General features: G+C 37.2%; 1 protein-coding gene across 26 annotated transcripts in view; it reads left to right on the top strand.

Moving 5' to 3' along the window:
- The window catches only part of EIF4G3 (eukaryotic translation initiation factor 4 gamma 3), a 314,690-nt gene that overhangs the window by 181,924 nt on the left and 114,076 nt on the right, over positions 1-18,690 (top strand). For 21 of the 26 annotated variants that reach the window (XM_045035239.1, XM_045035237.1, XM_045035236.1 and 18 more), the window contains 4 exons: positions 546-643; positions 2,652-2,774; positions 10,666-10,774; positions 17,831-18,670. In XM_045035239.1, coding sequence (XP_044891174.1) covers positions 546-643; positions 2,652-2,774; positions 10,666-10,774; positions 17,831-18,670 — 1,170 coding nt within the window. The remainder of the gene's footprint in view (positions 1-545; positions 644-2,651; positions 2,775-10,665; positions 10,775-17,830; positions 18,671-18,690) is intronic. The other 5 variants (XM_045035235.1, XM_045035234.1, XM_045035233.1 and 2 more) reach the window with 1 other exon arrangement.

Here is an 18,690-nt window from a genome sequence, read left to right as displayed (position 1 = left end):
TGACATAGAACCACTGTCACAGGGAGCCGCCATCAAGGCTTAGCAAATGTCCTGCTGTCGGAGCAGAAAAAAGCCTAACAGTGGTTCTCTGTCAGTAGGGAGAAGAATTAAACCATTCCTAATCCACAAGATGATCAGATGTATTCTCTTGCCTCTGACTAAACCCACACACAAAACATATTCACAGAAACCCTTGTTTAAGAATCTCATTGCAGGGAATGGGTGGGCCCCCAGAATAGATTTTTAAAACCAGTGCTATAGTTTGATTAGTTTTTTGAAAGGTAACTCTGATGGCAATCTGCAGGAGTTGGTTATTTAGTTGTTTCCATATTGGATGGTGACAAAAAGATCAGTGTTTGGAATCATTCCATGATCACTTTAGTAGAGAGAGGGGAGCTAGTGGATAGAGATGATTAAGAGGAATGTTTTTGTTTGTTACTTTTTTTTTTTTTAACTGCTTGTTTGGAGACACAGTGCCATTAGTAGTCTTATAGTGGTTGACAAAATAACTGAATGCTTCCTCTCATTTTTTTCTAATTCTTTAGGAACGCCTTTTTACCCAAGTCAGCCAGTGTATCAGTCAGCACCAATCATAGTGCCTACGCAACAGCAGCCCCCTCCAGCCAAGAGAGAGAAAAAAACCGTAAGAGATACTTCTTAATTTTTCCTGTTTTAAAATGGAATGTACACTCATTTGTCAAGTAAGTTTACCCACAGCTATAGTCATTCATCTCAGTTCACAAATGACTGCATTTTTTGTTCTTCCCTTATGTCCTTACCACTAGACCAGAGGATTTGTATGGACACATACTAGAAAGTAACATTTGCTTAATATTATTTTCAGCATGCGCTAAACTAGGTATGGCAGATGACAACATGCCTTCTTCAGAAACTGGGAGGGTTTGTCTGCTAAGACCTTGCTAAGTGGGAGAAGTTTGAGCTCAGTTTTCACATACTGATTATTATCCTTGAACTTTGTCCTGTTCAGTTCTACATTCAAATATGAACTGACCACAGGAAATCAGCAGAAGAGAACTGAGCAAAGTATTAATGACAACAATAAAAATCCTCCCTGTTGGAATAGATTTCTTTTTCGAAATAGCAGAATTTAGAAAATGTATTTTAATTATTTTAAAGAGGTTACGGGGGCTTTGTATCTGTCTAGTAAGGCAGACTCAAGCAAATTAGAATACAGTAATATAAAATTCAGGTTGTAAGACATCCTGTAGAAGAGTGGCTCGCAATCTTTTACCTATTAGGACACACAAAATGGAATTCACAAAGATAAGATAGGTGGGAGGGATATCATCATAGTTAGTACATCTTCTTTTTTTTAATTTTTTTTTTTTTTTTTTTTTTTTTTACATCTAGTCAATATTCTTGACAGTGCTCTCGGTAAAAATTAATAAAACTCAAAACTTGGTTCTTTTCTTATCAGACACATGTTTCTTGTGCACACATCACAATAAACAGCACATGCCAGTGTTGCCAGACACTACAGTTGAGAAAGTATGCTTTGGAAATGGTAAAACATCATGGTAGATGTTGGACTTGCAGAACGTTCAGGATGCACAAACATTAATAAAGAAGAGAATGAAAATGAAAGACATAATAGATGCTACTGTAGAAGAAAATAGAACAAATGAATTAGAAGCAATATTTGAAACTGTAGTAGAAACAAGTTTCTTTACCTGAAAACATAGCTGATACTAGGAATCTTACTGAAAAACTCCCAAAGCAGCTTCCAGATCCAGGTGGTTTTATTAATGAATTCTTTGCTATTTCTATGAAGCCAGGGCTACCTTGGCTGCTCTCTGGAGGTGAGGATAGCAAAGAGGGCCTTTAGGTCTCAGCAACATCACAGGTTGGAAGGCCTAGATCCTGGGGCTCCCTCTCCTTTATAGCACCATCTCCACTGATATCAGTGAGCATAGGTAGCCTTTAAAAAAGTAAGAGAACCACGTACATTGTTCTGCATCTTGCTTCTTTTCACCTACCAGTACCTCTTGATGATCATTCCGTCTCAGTACATGTGGATTTATTTCATTCTGTCTACTGTCTGTTTGGTATTTAATTGTAAGGATGTAGCATAATTTTTTAATTACTGTGTTCTTGATTAGCCTTGAGATTGTTTCTGTGCCTTTGCTCAAAAAGCCTCTGTTACAGTTAGCATTCTTACATGCATATGTAAGTCTATCTGCAACATAAACTCCTATTTCTAATTACTAGGATATGTACATTTTTCATTTTGTTAAGGAACCATTTATGACCCTTAAAACTTCGTTCTACAGAGTAAGATGTATTTTAAAACGATTTTACTTATGAATTTTATGTTAATTATTGTACATAAAATCAGTCAATTTGGCAGTGCTTATAAGACAAGTGTTAATACTTGGCCTTTTTGACCTAGAAATTCAGCGAATTGGATCTCTTTTTAGCTTGTTACTCTAATTTGTTCAAGTCAGAACTAATGTCCCAAATTTCTTTGAATGACCCCATATGGTTCTGTGACTGAAATAAAGTCAGATGTGGTGATTATCAACTTTGATATTTATAGGTTGCCCAGGTTTTACCTTTAATACATCATATGCCTATAAATGTACTATACAGATACCCATCTCTAAATATGCCATCTTATTCTGACCTTATAGATAAGAATTCGGGATCCAAACCAGGGAGGGAAAGACATAACAGAGGAGATTATGTCTGGAGGTGGCAGCAGAAATCCTACCCCACCCATAGGGAGACCCACTTCCACACCTACTCCTCCTCAGGTAAGACAGAGTCAGCCGTGAGGGATGATGCTGTGTATTTGTTCACTAACCTCTGCTGGACTCCTCTTTTTTCTGTGGCTACTTTCTGACTTTTCATGTCCATCAGTTGTCTCAGAACCTCAAATGATGTCTAAACAGACATGTTCTTTCACTTTACAAATTGTTATAACTTCAGATTTTTATTGGTAACATTTCTGTGTATTGTTTCCACATTCAGAGCATAGCTTTTGCCACTCTTCCTAGTGAGCTATTGCATGATACCAAAAGGAGTTGCAGTTCCTATGGAAACCTCTTCAATAAATGTGTATTTCATGTTTCAATATGGAGCCCTAGAAATTAAATGCTGTACACTATGTTCATGAAAACTTTTGAGGTTGAAAATTTAAACATTGTTATTTAACAGTATTGTTTGGGCCAATGCCTATGTAATTCAGAGCATATGTAGATGTATCTTAGGCATACCTCTTACCTTTTAGGACACACAAATAGGCTTTTTGATTGGAGGTTGTCTTCTTTAATTATTTACATGGGTTATTAGGAAATTCTACCAGTTAAGCACCATCTTGTTCCTGTTACAGAATGTAGTTATCATGGTCTTCAAAAAGTTCACTTTCTTGCTTTTAGAAATCAAGACATTCCAGGAGAAGCTGGAGTTTAATAAACTGTAGTAGAGGCTGGAATTTCCTGAATTTGCCAATATTTTGATTTCATCACTTGGTCACTTTAAATTTTGATAAACCATGGAGAGGAGTTAAGAGATTTTCAAAGCTTCAAAATACCTAAACTGCGAGCTCAGCATAGAAAACAGATAGAATGAAAATTATTAAGGAGTTGTGGGGGCTGCTTGCTTCCCTCATTTGTGGTTTGATGGTGAGGTATTCTTCAGGGCCCAGTTTATAAATATGTGATACATGGATAATTAACTATCATTTCAGAATGCTAGACCATTGACTTGATTTTAGTAACATAGTTCAAAAAAGTTGTTAAAAACGTTTTTAAAAATTGGTGTCACAAATACATGACTGAGTTTAGAGTCTCTTAAAGATTTGTGAATTTATTTAATTTCTTCCCTAGAAGTGAACATGGGAGAGGTAACATTTACATGCTTATGTAAGTTATATACTTATGTACTCAGTTATGTAGGGGCATACTACAGAAAAACTTGGAATTGGTTGATGAGGACAGTTAAATTTTGGTCTGTATTTTTCCCCACGTTAATTAAAACATCATCATTTTCAAGCTATATACCTGACAACCTTTGGTTGACTTGTGTTCAGTTCTCAACTTGGACATGTGCTAATATATTTTTTTGCATTTTAATTCCCTGTGTTTTGATTTTCTTAATCTTACCAAGCTTGATATCCTACCCTCTTGTGGTTACCTTTTACTACAGAAGTCCGTTTTTTTGTTTTTTTGTTTTTTTTTTTTTTAATTTTTCATCAGGGACCACAGGCCTAAATACAAGTATATTTATTTGTGTAAACATAAAGGACATTAAATGTCCACTTTTAATTTGTAAAGGCCATCAATCAGTAATTATAATTGGTAATACTTTTTGATGCATCCTATTGTCATGAGGCATCAGTTTATTTTACTAGGTAATTACACTTAAAACCACATTTATTAATCTGTTGTCTTTCCAAGTTCATGGAATGAACACATACCTTTTTACCGGAGACATATGTACTAAAGGGAAAAATATCTCAAGAACAACCACATAAGCATGATGATGGCAGCTGACTCTTGGCTTCACTTTTGGAAATTCATAGTGGTGCCCATAATGTAGGAGAGAACATCTCTTGTTAAAGGAGTCATTTACTACTTCCCGTCTGTTATATTGGGTAAAAATGTTGATCCAGTGTTTCAAAAGAAGCTAAAAATCTTTATGTAAAAAATTGGCCTATTTTAAATGTTGGTGGCTAATTCTAACACATAGCACTGTGCCAGCCTACGAAAATCCATTAGGCTTAGCCTAATGATTGCTAGTTTGCAACTGTGGTCTAATTCTAGATAGATCCTGAACCATACTCTAGTTACTAAGACTGCAGATGAGACAATCCTCTGCATGAGAATTTATGACTGAATAGTAAGTACTCTATTGCTTTTGACCTTACAGTGTATCTGCTTTGAGCCACAGTTGCAGGTGCTATGAATAGCAAAGTCTTTCCCTATCCCTTGAGGTCACCCCAGTCTCTTTAAGTGAGGCAGAGGACACTTACTAACATATATATTACCGGTCCTCCTGTGAAGTGTGTACAGAGAATTATGAAGGCACAGATGTGACCAAGTGGGGCAGGATTGCAGCACAGGCTCAAATGTGTTGGATCCCAGAAACCTGTTAATGGCAGTGCTGGTAAGATAGTACAGGGAAGGGATTTAAAAGCTGTGGCTCAGAACCAGACATACTTGGTTTCAAGTCCCAGTTCCACTACTTAATTTTGTAACGTTAGCCAAATTGCTTAATTTTCCAGAGGCTTAGTTTCCATTTTTAACAATGTAGAAAATAAAACCTATCGTATATAGGTACGATAAGATTAAATGAGAGAAAATATTTAAACGTTGCTTCAGCTCAGGGCATAGTGAGTGTTCAGTGCACACCACGTATTATTAGTATTGCAGTTTTTGATATTTCTGGAGGAGCAGAGAAGGACTGGAAGCGTCTGGGAAGGCTTCACAGCAGAGATGACATTTGGTCTGAGTTCCCAGATTGATGTTCACAACATGAAAAGAGAGAAAAGGATATTCAAGGCAGAGGGACAGTATGTACAAAAGGGTGGCATGTGGAGATGGGAAATTAGACAAAAGGAGGTTATTACCATTTCAGGTGATAAATGAGGGAGTTAGTTGAAGGGAGAGGAAACCTCTTAGAGAAATATGTAGCAATTGGTTACTAAGTAAGGATTACGGAAAGAATGACCTTATAATTTATCATCTAAATTGGGGCAGTTTTAGAATGAATGGGGATGCTGTGGATCATTTTGATGGGGAAACAGGCATGAACCAGTACTGTCCAGTTAAACGGGATGCATGGTTCCCCTGTGTGTAAGAGGGAACAGTCAGAGGTGGCTCTTCAAGCTTAGATACCTGATTTATAGTAAAATATAGCATGGAGTATATATCAGGGTATCTGAAGAGGGGGATAATGAGTTTCATTTTGGCAGGCATTCAAAAGAAGAAAGTTAATTTAGAGAAACTGTATTAGGTTTATGCAAGGAGAATGGAGAGGAGAAACAGGTTTTTGCTGCTACTGTTTTTACCGTAAATAGTAGATTGAATTTGAAATTGCCCTGCTTCCTTAGTTTTAAAATGATCTGTGGAATAACTCCTGAAGATTTTATATCTCAAAAACATAAAAAACCTAGGTGTGTATATATGTGTGCCCCTGCAGGTGATCACAGTACACAGGCCTAGGTGTGTGGGTAGAGCTCATAGAGTCTGCTAGGACACTTGCTCCACGTCACCGCTCTGTCACTTAGATTTATGACCTTAGATCACAATGTTGTTAAGTCCTTTTAACCCCTGCTTTTCTCATCAATGAAATGAGGGATTGTACTAAGTAATTCCAGAGTTCCCTTTCAGCTTTTAAATGTTAAGGTGGGAGGGGCACCTGGGTGGGCTCACTTGGTTAAGCTTCAGACTTTGGCTCGCATCATGATCTCAGAGTTCAGGTTCATGAGTTCAAGTCCCACATTGGACTCTCTGCTATCAGCATACAACCCGCTTTAGATCCTCTGTCTCCCCCCGCCCCCCACCCCTCCCCTGCTCATGTTTTCTGTCTCTCAAAAATAAACATTAGGGGCGCTGGGGTGGCTTATTCAGATGAGCGTCTGACTTTAGATTAGGTCATGATCTCATGGTCTTTGGGTTCAAGCTCCATATCGGGCTCTGTGCTGACAGCTTGGAGCCTGGAGCCTGCTTCACATTCTGTGTTTTCCTCTCTCTCTATCCCTCCCCTGCTTGCACTCTGTCTCTCTCTCAAAGGTAAACATACACTAAAAAATTAAAAAATTAAAATTAAAAAATGTTTTAAAGTGGGAAAGAAGGAATATTTTTGTTACTTTCCCTCAGCATCACAATCTCAGCTACATCTCTCTTGTTGATAGCAATAAGGCACAAGGAACATTTCTGTATTAAGAAATGCTAGAGGGCCGCCTGGATGGCTTAATCAGTTAAGCGTCCGACCTCAGCTCAGGTCATGATCTCACCGCTTATGGGCTCAAGCCCCACATCGGGCTCTGTGCTGACAGCTCAGAGCCTAGAGCCTGCTTTGGACTGTGTATCTCCCTCTCTCTCTCTCTCTCTCTCTCTCCCTCCCCACCCCCCTCTGTCTCTCTCAAAAAAAACAAAAAGTGCTAGATGCCTGAAAGTTTTTATGGGACTCTATAGGGTAAATATAAATACATGATGCTGTATAGGCAAGGCTCCCCAAATTGTCTGCTTCCAAAGGCTGGGGTGATGTCTCAAAATCACTTAATTTTTTTAATGAACTACTTTATATACCTTTCTTTCTCTCCCTACTACCTTTGTTCTTTTTCCTGTTTTAAGAATTACTCTTACAGTGAAGCATTGTTATAACTTGGGAGAGAGTCCTATGCCAGAGTATAGGGACAGAGAAATGTTGGAGACTAGTGATTGATAATGTATTTTAGGAAAGACACAGCCTTCCCTGCTATTTGTGAAAATTACAAAGTCATTCAGTCTTCTGAAGAGCTTCTTATAAACTTGATAACTAGAAACCTTAAATTCTAACCATTTGTTAGTTTTATAGTGTTAATAATAATAGTTAAGTTGGATTCTAAAGCTCAGACAATAATATAAGTAATCTATACACTAAGTGGGTAAGTTCCTGCACGAAGAATTTGAAGATTACCACAAAATGTAAACAAACCAGTCTTATCTTTCAAAATGTCATTTTGACGACTCTGTTGTAAGCTCTAGTGAGTTTACATCATTAGTCTACCCTGAAGCATATAGGTATGTTTTTTTTTTTTTTAATATTGTCTTCAATAAAGATAGTGGTCATTGAATTAAATCACCTTGTTCTTCATCTTTAATAAATTAATTTCTGATTAGCATTCTCTTTTGACTTAAAAATAGTACTTTTCAGGTTGCCTGGCTGGCTCAGTACATAGGGCATACGACTCTTGATCTCAGGGTTGTTAAGTTTGAACCCCACGTTAGGCGTAGATTACGTGAAGAAAAAGAAAGTCAACAGTATTTTTCAGTAGTGTGGAAAATGTTTTAAACTTTAAACAGATATCTAGGTTAAGGTGGATTCTCTCAGAAGTTTTGAATGAGATGTCACAATGAACAGTGACTCTTAGTGGCGAGGGATAAGCTATTGTCTTTCTTAAAATGAATTTGTACATGGACAGCCAGAGGGTCCTATTTAGAATTATAGAGCAGGGTTGTTGATTTCTTCAGGTCTGTTTCCATCAGGGTCTGAAGCAGGCTCCAAGCTCTGAGCTGTCAGCATAGAGACAGACACGGAGCTCAAACTCACCGAGAGATCATGACCTAGGCTGAAGTTGGTTGCTTAACCGACTGAGCTGCTCAGGTGCCCCAGCATTTTTAAAAAAAGAAAAGACGCTTGCAAGACCCCTCTTGGAAGATTACCCTGAGGCAAAGCCTCCCCACCTTCCGGGGTGTGAGGAATAGGGGAAGAGGGGGTATGTCTGTCCCTTAGGCTAATTAGTCAAGACTCAAGTCAGGACTTTTTTGTATGTATTTCATGAGGAAAAAATATGAAATTAGATGTTAAGCTAAAATTTAAGATTATCCTTAATTAAAATTAATCTAAAACAAGGTGAGCGTATTGAATTATATTGATGTGAATTTTATTTTCTTGATGCTTTCAGAGCCTTAGAGAATGTTAAAAGTGAAAAGACTTCATCTTTATTCAATTGTTTTGCATTTTACAGCTGAGGAAACCCAAGAGGTTCTTTCCTAGCACTTTGTGGTTCTATAACCATGTACTGGATACTAGGATTTGGAACTGTGATTTAACCAACAGGTTTACCTCAGTGCTTTCTTACAAATGCATATATATATAAAATCTTCCTAGGACTTTAATTTAAAAATATCTGTGCAGTTATCTCTTTAATATGATTGCAGATATTTTAATCTGAGCTTGAAAAATTCTGATCAGTACAGATTTATAGATACCAGTAGCTTTTACCGTCTTAAACATTTCGTGTCATGTATAGATGTCATTCTGTCTACCTAAGTTCCTAGGTAACTGGAGTTAATACTTTCTTCCTTTTAGATAAATGGCAAAATTTACAAGTCTTTCTTTCCTGTTTAATAAATGCTAACTAACGTAGACTCTTTCCTTTGTTCTAGAGCTATTTTCAGCCTTAGAATTGAACTGAGCCTGTATTTTCATTTATAGCTCTGAAGTGGTCCTAATTTTTGAATTTTAATAACAGCTTTTTCTCCCACCAGTACTAAGGATTCAGAGTAGAGTAATCATGGCAGTACTTTTCATTTATTTGTTCATGATTCAAAGTGAAAACAGTAACTGACTTCATTTTTTTGTATATGAAAATATAATTTTAGTAGTCTTCATTTAGAAATTATTGTGGAATATGATGAGCACTCTCATGATCTAATGAATAGGTAAAATAATAGTATTTTCTGCATTCCTGTCTGTTATTCTGTACAGTCCAGATAAACTCAAATATAAATTGCACGTTCACTCTGAAAGCATTGTTACTTAAATGACGTGATAAATGGTATGTATCTGAACGGATTTTTTAATATTAGTTTCCTGTGCTAAATGAGACTTACAAATTTGAAAATATTGTTTATTGACTCTCACTTTTTTAAGTGGCCCTACCCACCCCATATTCATTCATACCTTAATTTTCCCTCGCATCTAAAACACACACATGCATGCACACACAGAAAATCAGAATTGTGCAGGGACTCTGCTCTGATAGCTCTGATAGAATTCATTGTAGGAGATTATAGCTATCCAAAAAAAAAAAAAATGACCTTAGATTTCTGAGGAGACACTGCTTTGTTTTGTGGCTTTTGTGTAACCCTCAAATCCAGAACAAATACCTGCCTGGAAAATGATGTAGAATGAGTGTTCCTTGTCCTTTCTTTTGTCATTTTGTTCCCTCTAAGTTGAACGATGGCTGCAACTTTTTCAACCTACTCTGCTAGGATTTTGATGGCCACTTTTGATTCCAGTGAAGTGGTTGAGTGAAAATGAAGAGTTTCCTTTTAGCTCTGAAAAACAGATCTTTTACCTAGATTTCTGACTCTGAAAAGATAACTGTCCTTCACCCAGAATGTAAAGACATTTTAAAGTGAAAATGCCTTAGATGAAGATGCATTTCACCCGTGTGATTATATAGACAAATGGCAAAAATCACTCTTCAGTATTGTTTTCTTGAATCAGTGACTGGTTTTAAAACATCATATTTTGTTTGTCCAGCTTTGGTCAGATGAACCACTTTGCTAGTAGTTTGTAAGTGAAGTTGACCAGATCCCTTTGGTCTTTGACTGGGAGAGGTTAAATTACCTTTTAGATGTGATGTCTGTTGGTAGGTGGAAAAAAGTTCCTTCTTAGATGGAACCCTGGAGAATGCATTTATACTAATGATTTCTGTGCTTTCTTCTCTTGCTGTGGTTAATAGTAATCATCTCTTTTCCTTCCCTTTTCCTGCTGCCTCTTTCCTTTTCTTCCCGTTTTCTGTACTTTTTGAATTATTAAACTGGCCTATGTATTTTTTTCCTTGCTTTTTTCTTTTCTTTTTGTTTTTTTTCTTCTAATTTTGTGATCTCCTGCCCCACTCTGTCTTCCCTACTTGCTTGGGTTCCATGTTGCTAGTTTTTATGTTCGCACGCTCATTATCACCCTTTTTTGTACTTCAAATCCCAGCAGCTGTCCAGCCAGGTCCCTGAGCACAGCCCTCTGGTTTATGGGACTGTGGAGAGCACTCATCTTGCTGCCAGCACCCCTGTCACTGCAGCTAGCGACCAGAAGCAAGGTTTGTGTATAACTGTTTTCTTCCCTCCTTTTTAATTTTAATTACATTCCCCTCAGCGTTTAAGGGTATGAGCAGAACATCTGAAGCTTATTTAGATACTAAACAAAACTTTGAGATGGAAAATCAAAGTGTTCTACCTCTAGGAAGGTAAAGTAGGGTTGATAAGTAAAATTTTTTCCTGTATTTTATTAATGCCTCACTATCTATTTATTTATAGGTCAAAACTTGGTTGCCTGAAGCTGTTCTGGGTGGGTGTGTGTGTGTGTGTGTTTAGGGAAAACAATGTTGGGGAAATGAATCAAAGTATATATTGCTTTATAAGAATAACACCGTTTTATTAATATATTTAACATGTTCTTTTGTATCTTGCTATTTAAAAAAAAATTTTTTTTTAACGTTTATTTTTAAGACAGAGAGAGACAAAGCATGAATGGGGGAGGGTCAGAGAGAGGGAGACACAGAATCTGAAACAGGCTCCAGGCTCTGAGCTGTCAGCACAGAGCCCGACGTGGGGCTCGAACTCACGGACCGCGAGATCATGACCTGAGCCGAAGTCGGCCGCTTAACCGACTGAGCCACCCGGGCGCCCCTGTATCTTGCTATTTTTAAAAACATGAAATATTTCTTAGAAATTTGGCTCTGTAGCCTCAGTTCTGTAGCACTCAGTTTATCCTAGCTCCATTTCCATCATGTATAGTATTTGGTCTTGATGAGTCATTATACTATGGATCACAGTTAAACCAGGGTCCCTACTCCTATTTACCTTGAACATGAAGTGTAAAACGTTGGTTGAAATAAGTGTACACATTGCCTTTTGGATTATAAATAGAAAACTGTAGGGAAGTTTCATGTCAGAAAATGAGATATCACAGTCTCTCTTTCTTGCTTGCTATGTTGGATTTAGGTTGACCTTAACCAAAATTGGGGAACAATTGTCTGTCATCAGGCATAAGGGAAAGCAAGTGATACTGAGCATGCTTCGATCATGTTTCTGACTTCTTCTAAGAATGAGTGGAAAGCATAAGTGATTTCTAATTTTTTGAATTACTCCTTCCTCCCCTTGTTAGCTGGCTGTTACTAAATGTACTTTCTAAAAAATTACTCTTTAAAAGGTACTTGGGAATTGGCACATAACCTACGGATGGTATTGAATGTAATTGATTTTTTACTGGACTGCAAGTTAATCATACTTAGAAACTTCTGTTTGATTTCAATGTTTTCTACAGCATACAAAGATAATAGGATGTATTTTCTCTTTAGTATTAAGGAACCTAGTAAACTCGAACAGAGACATGTCCTATATTTTATTTGTTTTATAAGATTGTTTTAAACGAAAAAATAGGTATCAAACCCCAACCTGGCATGCTTCTAAAAGTTGTACTGTCAGATACGTCTTCTGGCAGTGTTCAGAGATAGACTCATGCATGCTTAGAGTTAAATTTTTTAATATGAAAGCCGTTCACCTTTCAGGAATGCACTTTGTAGGTATTACGGAAGACCACTTTCTTTCTCCAATGATAGAGCGTTTTTGAGTCAAGAATCAGAATGTTTTTAATCTAAGTAGAAAAGAATTTTCAGGGTATTCTCTTCAAAACTTTATTAGTTTTGCAGAGTTGTAATCCCTTTGCTAGTTAGAACTATGCTAAGTATATTGACTACTTAACCATCACATAAGGCCTCAAACCATACCTATCCTCTATGCAAACTTCAGCTAGGCCACGATACAAAGAATTCATAAGATGTCTTAATGATGGTAGCTCTGCCCTGCTACAATTTTTAGAATATAAAACACCTTCACTTTGTCATATTTAGGTCTTGATTTCCATAAGGAAGAATACAGAAGTATTGGTTTCCTCTTGGTTCTTTATGTTTACTGGACCTTTGAAAAGTAAACATTTCAGATTGATGTTTGATATAAATATGAGTGGATTGAAAATGTTTTATTTTACCTTGATGGAAAGAAAAACTTGAATTTTAAGTGTATTTTGTAATATTTATAAATAACTCTTTGGGGGAGGGACTATTGCCATCTCCTTCTTAGTACCAATTATTTTCCAGAAACCTGAGTTAATTATAATTTTCCATTTCTGATTGTACCTATAGCTTGCCGATATTTAGAATAGTTTTCAGAGTAATTTTTAAACCAAACGTATGTAGTCAAATAACACTAGAAAGGGCTCACCAATTGTCAGAGAATTTTTTTATAGTTAAAAATTTTTTTAGTTTTCTTCTTAACTATAGGCTCCTTTTTTTTTTTCAACGTTTATTTATTTTTGGGACAGAGAGAGACAGAGCATAAATGGGGGAGGGGCAGAGAGAGAGAGGGAGACACAGAATCGGAAACAGGCTCCAGGCTCTGAGCCATCAGCCCAGAGCCTGACGCGGGGCTCGAACTCACGGACCGCGAGATCATGACCTGGCTGAAGTCGGACGCTTAACCGACTGCGCCACCCAGGCGCCCCTAGGCTCCTTTTGAAATTAAAGTAGGATGCAAAAAATGTGCTGTTTTCAAAGGTTGCTAGGTTACTTTAAGAAATAATAGATTCTGCATTCTGCAGTCAGTTTGGTTTTTCTCTCAATGAAAATGTCATTATTGTGGGTTTACATTGGGTAACAGAATCTCATGTTAGCCCCAAACTCTCGTACCAGCTTGATTCACCTAAATGCTCCTTTTTCCATAAACCTTTTTCTTTTTCCTCAATTGGAAAAATATGGGATTGGAATCATTTTCAAGTTGCAGCGCTGGCCAGTTACATGACTCTGGCATGACAGATCCATGACAATATGACAATCTGTAGAACACTCCATTTCCCAATCTGTAAAATAGGAACATAATACTTTCTACCCCAGCGGTGGTTGTAGGAATTAAAGGACACTATGTATATATGGTATTTGACCCAGTTCCTACTGTTGAGTACTTAGTAAATGTTCAGTACCATTATTAAACTTCTGGTTTCTCAGAGGTTTTGATATGAATAGCTGATATGGTTACATGAATGCCAAATTGTGACATTTCCCATTTGTTTGGTGCTTTATAAAGATATAAAGACACAGGGAAGACCTCACCTTGGTTTGTAGAAGGAAAACCATTGAAGATTGAGTTAATATCATCAGTTGGTGTTGATGATACCATACATTCAGTCCAGTGTATGGAGGATATGGTATGAACAGTGAAATACAAATACAAGTTTTTGTGCCTTAGTCTTAGTTTTAGTGCCTTTTGAAAGCACTTAGTATAGAGTAGGTATTCAGTGAATGATACTCTGTTGTAATTCAACCATTTCTAGTAATGTAGTTCAATTGGGGCTCCCCTGGAGTTTCGGACAGGACTGTTCACTGTCACGTGAGACTGTCCCTCAAATTGCAGAACGCTTACCATTCCTGGTCTCTGCCCATTAAATGATAGTAGTACCTTCAATCATGTGAGGCTCATGACAACCAAAAGGCACCTGTCTACGCAGTTGGTTCCATTGCATTCATTGTAGAAACTATGGATACGTAGAGACTTTCCCACGTGCATATGCATATGTTAGTAGTACATGTATTTTTAAATTACCAAATTAGGCTTATGCTCTACATACAGTTTTGTGCCCTGCTTTGTCAAAAAACATATCTTTTATTATAAACAGCTTTCCATATCATTACTCTTTTAAAAACCTATTTTATTATTTATTTAAATTTTTTAAAATATTTATTCACTTTTAGAGAGACAGCACATGTGCTTGCACCGACAAGTGGAGGAGGGGCAGAGAGAGAGAGGGAGTGAGAGAGAATCCCAAGCAGGCTCTGTGCTGTCAGCCCAGCACAAGGTTTCATCTCACAAATCGTAAGATCATGACCTGAGCTGAAATCAAAAGTTGGATACTTAACCGACTGAGCCACCCAGGCACCCCTTAAAGCCTATTTTAAATGATTACACAATATTACCATTATATGGCCCAGGCTATTATTTGTTTAATAAATTCCTCATGTTAGACATTTAGTCTATTTATCTCTCTTACTTTGTTGCTATTATAGTGTTAATATAAATCTACTTATATATTCTAAACCTCTGTCTTTGCTCCCTCTTGCGTGATTATTTCTTTAAACAATTTTTTTACGAATGGAATTCTCAGTTTCCTAAAGATGGCCAAATGATATAAATATTTTTAATGCAGTATATTAGATTTCAAACTATCATGGCTCTGTAAAGCATACTCTTAATGATAAAAGTTCTTAGATAAAATCAGTGTTCTGTATTTACTGTAGTATACTTTTCAGCTTTCCGTACTGAAATTTGAATGAATTAAAGGAGTTTTATATCAGAATGAGGAACTCTCAAAATAAGTTCTTTGTTTCTAATTTTCTTCATTTTTTAATTAAAAAAAATTTTTTTTTCAATCTTTATTTTTGAGAGAGAGGCAGATAGAGTGTGAGTGGAGGAGAGGTAGAGAGCAAGGGAGACACAGAACCTGAAGCCTGCTTCAGGTTCTGAGCTGTCAGCACAGAGCCTGATGCGGGGCTCAAACTCAAGAACCACGAGTTCATGACCTGAGCTGGTCAGATGCTTAACTGACTGACCCAACCAGGCACCCCTTCTGATTTTCTTCATTTTAGATTTTTCTCAAGAGTATATAGAAATTTCAGTCCTAGTTCTGTTTTTGTTTTTAGTCTCAGTAATTTTATTTTTCAAAATTAGTAATAGAATTGACATACTCTTACCAAATTATTAATGTGAGAATTATATTTTGCTGTTTAATTTGCTACAGCTAGGTTTCATTCAGTGGTCATAAAGGGTATTATTCTGATGTGCTTTCACAGTGTTATAATTTATTTTTTTTTAAATAAGTCTTTTTTTTTTTCAATGTTTATTTATTTTTGGGACAGAGAGAGACAGAGCATGAACGGGGGAGGGGCAGAGAGAGAGGGAGACACAGAATTGGAAACAGGCTCCAGGCTCTGAGCCATCAGCCCAGAGCCTGATGCGGGGCTCGAACTCCCGGACCGTGAGATCGTGACCTGGCTAAAGTCGGACGCTTAACCGACTGCGCCACCCAGGCGCCCCTCACAGTGTTATAATTTAATCTGGGTGACCATCTAGCAGTTACTCCAGTGAATTGATGATTATTTTGATGAGTGATATTTTAATAAATGTGTATTTATTATATTTATTTCACACACGTGTAATACATATAATAGACAAATCTTTTTGGAAATATATTTTTCTCTTGCCCTGACCACTTAGTGTGAGGGATTTGGTTTTGTTTTGTTTTTTTTTAACGTTTATTTATTATTGAGAGACAGAGAGAGACAGAGCATGAGCAGGGGAGGGGCAGAGAGAGAGACACACACCGAATCTGAAGCAGGTTCCAGGCTCTGAGCTGGCAGCATAGAGCCCGACGCGGGGCTCAAACTCACAAACTGCAAGATCATGACCTGAGCCAAAGTCAGACACTTAACTGACTGAGCCACCCAGGTGCCCCAAGTCTGAGGGATTTGACAGTGAGAGCCTAACGATCTTATTTTTCCTCTTAAATAAATACCTAGAGTTCAACTTAAGAATCACTGATCTCTACACCCGGGAGTTAAAATGAATTTTAAGGCCAGCAGAAGTAGTTGCATCGAATGAATTAGCCTTTAACAACTTAATGGTAATGTTTACCACGTGCTTCTGTGATTAACAGCATATTTTCTTTGATAGATTTACTTAAGTACAATAATTTATCGTAGAGACTCATTTTCACTGATGGGTAAAGATATCTGGCAGAGAAAATAAAGTTCAATTCAGTTTAGATGGTCTTTTAGTAGTTCTTAAAATTTTTGTTTGCATTTGAGGAACATACTCCTAAGTATCTGTTTTTCTGATGGAGCCTATTTATCACTCTCCAGAAGCACAGCTCGAAACCAGCCTAAATCTTCTCTGGCTTCATCCTCCCAGGAGTGAATCACCTATCAGTTTACGTGGAAGTTTAGAACATGGAAATGTTCATAAATTACAGTTTCTTACATGTTTCTGGTACCTTTACTGTGATTATCAGTCTCTCTCTCTCTCTTGCTTCTATATGCAGATATTTATATATTCTCAAATATTTCATATGTATTATGTTCTTTTTTATTGGACTTGGTTATCTGAATATTAACTTTGGCATTTCCTTTAAGAATTCTTTTTACAAGATAAGTTTTCATTTTTATATTTTCACATTATTTCTGGTTATATAAATGTTTCTTTCAAAAAAATTAATTTATAAATGAATTTTTATATTCAGGAACTTGATTTCATAGATAATAAGTCACATTGATAATAAATGATACTTTGATAGGGGCTCCTGGGTGGCTCAGTCAGTTGAGCGTCCGACTTCAGCTCAGGTCATGATCTTGCAGTCTGTGAGTTCAAGCCCCACGTCAGGCTCTGTGATGACAGCTCATAGCCTGGAGCCTGTTTCAGATTCTGTGTCTCCCTCTCTCTCTGCCCCTTCCCCTCTCATGCTCTGTCTCTGTCTCTATTAAAAATAAATTGACATTAAAAATCTTTTTTAAAAAATGATACTATGATGGCTTCTCTTAAAACATAGTTTTTTATACAATATACATTCTTTACAAAAATTCTGCTAAATGCAGAAATGTATAAAATAAAAAAATAGCAGTCTGTAATAATTTAATCTGCAGTTATTTGTCCTTTGGATGTTCTGCCCCTATAGTGTATCCTTGGTAGAAAAATCTTCCATAAGGAGCAAGATACAGTAGAAATGAAGGTCTCTACTTTAAAAGAAAGCCTCATCCCCATTTCCATAATGGCTTAGCTTGTTTTGATGAGCTTTTCCATTGCATTCTTGATATAATTATTTGATTAATTGATTCCTTCTTTTACTCTAAATTAAACTGTATATTTATTGATGACCAAGTAACACTGGGTAGAACTAGAAAATATGACCGTGTTTTTGGAGTGGCAGAATAAGTCTAATATTGTGGTGTGTCTTCTTTTGCCCATGATTTTGGGTAAGAGATGAAAAGAACTGGCCCAAGATATTACAGTATAATCTCTGATTCTTAAACTCTTTTTTGTTTTTTCTTCTCCAGAAGAGAAGCCAAAACCAGATCCAGTGTTAAAGTCTCCTTCCCCAGTCCTTAGGCTAGTCTTTAGTGGAGAGAAGAAAGAACAAGCAGGCCAGACGTTGGAGACTACTGTGGTAGAATCCATGCCAGAGCTTCCCCTGCCTCCATCACCTACCACTGTTTCTCCACTTGCTCGAAGTACCATTGCTTCTCCCACCTCTGCTGCTCTTAGTAGCCAGCCAATATTCACCACTGCTGTAGATGACAGATGTGAACTCTCTTCCTCAAAAGAAGACACAATTCCTGTACTTAGCCCCACATCTTGCACAGAGACATCAGATCCATCACCAACAGATGTAATTGATGATGATATATGCAAGAAATCTTGTAGTGTAGCACCTAATGATATTCCACTGATTTCTAGTACTAACCTAATTAATGAAATGAATGGAGTTCGTGAAAAATTACCAGCCTCGGAGAGCATTGTGGAAATAGTAAAACAGGAGGTGTTGCCATTGACTCTTGAATTGGAGATTCTCGAAAATGCCCCAGAAGAAATGAAAGTGGAATGTGTCCCAGCTCCCGTTACCCCTTCCACAGTTCCTTCCTTTTCTCCATCTCCTCCAACTCCTCCAGCTCCTCCTCCTCCCACACCAGCCGGTGTTTCTGCTGCTGCCACTAATGTTAGTATGGCTGGTGTTTCCACCACGGTCCCTAGGGTCTTAGAAGAGGACGAGAGTGTGAGAACTTGCCTTAGTGAAGATGCAAAAGAGATTCAGAACAAACTAGAGGTAGAAGCAGACGGGCAAACAGAAGAGATTGTGGATTCTCAGAACCTAAGTTCAAGAAAGAGCCCCAGCCCAGGTAAGCTATTCTGTCATTAA

The sequence above is a fragment of the Felis catus genome, chromosome C1 (assembly GCF_018350175.1).
Source record: "Felis catus isolate Fca126 chromosome C1, F.catus_Fca126_mat1.0, whole genome shotgun sequence".
Taxonomy (NCBI): Eukaryota; Metazoa; Chordata; class Mammalia; order Carnivora; family Felidae; genus Felis; species Felis catus.
The sequence above is the reverse complement of the archived record's forward strand: the minus strand, read 5'-3'. Positions and strand labels throughout refer to the sequence as shown.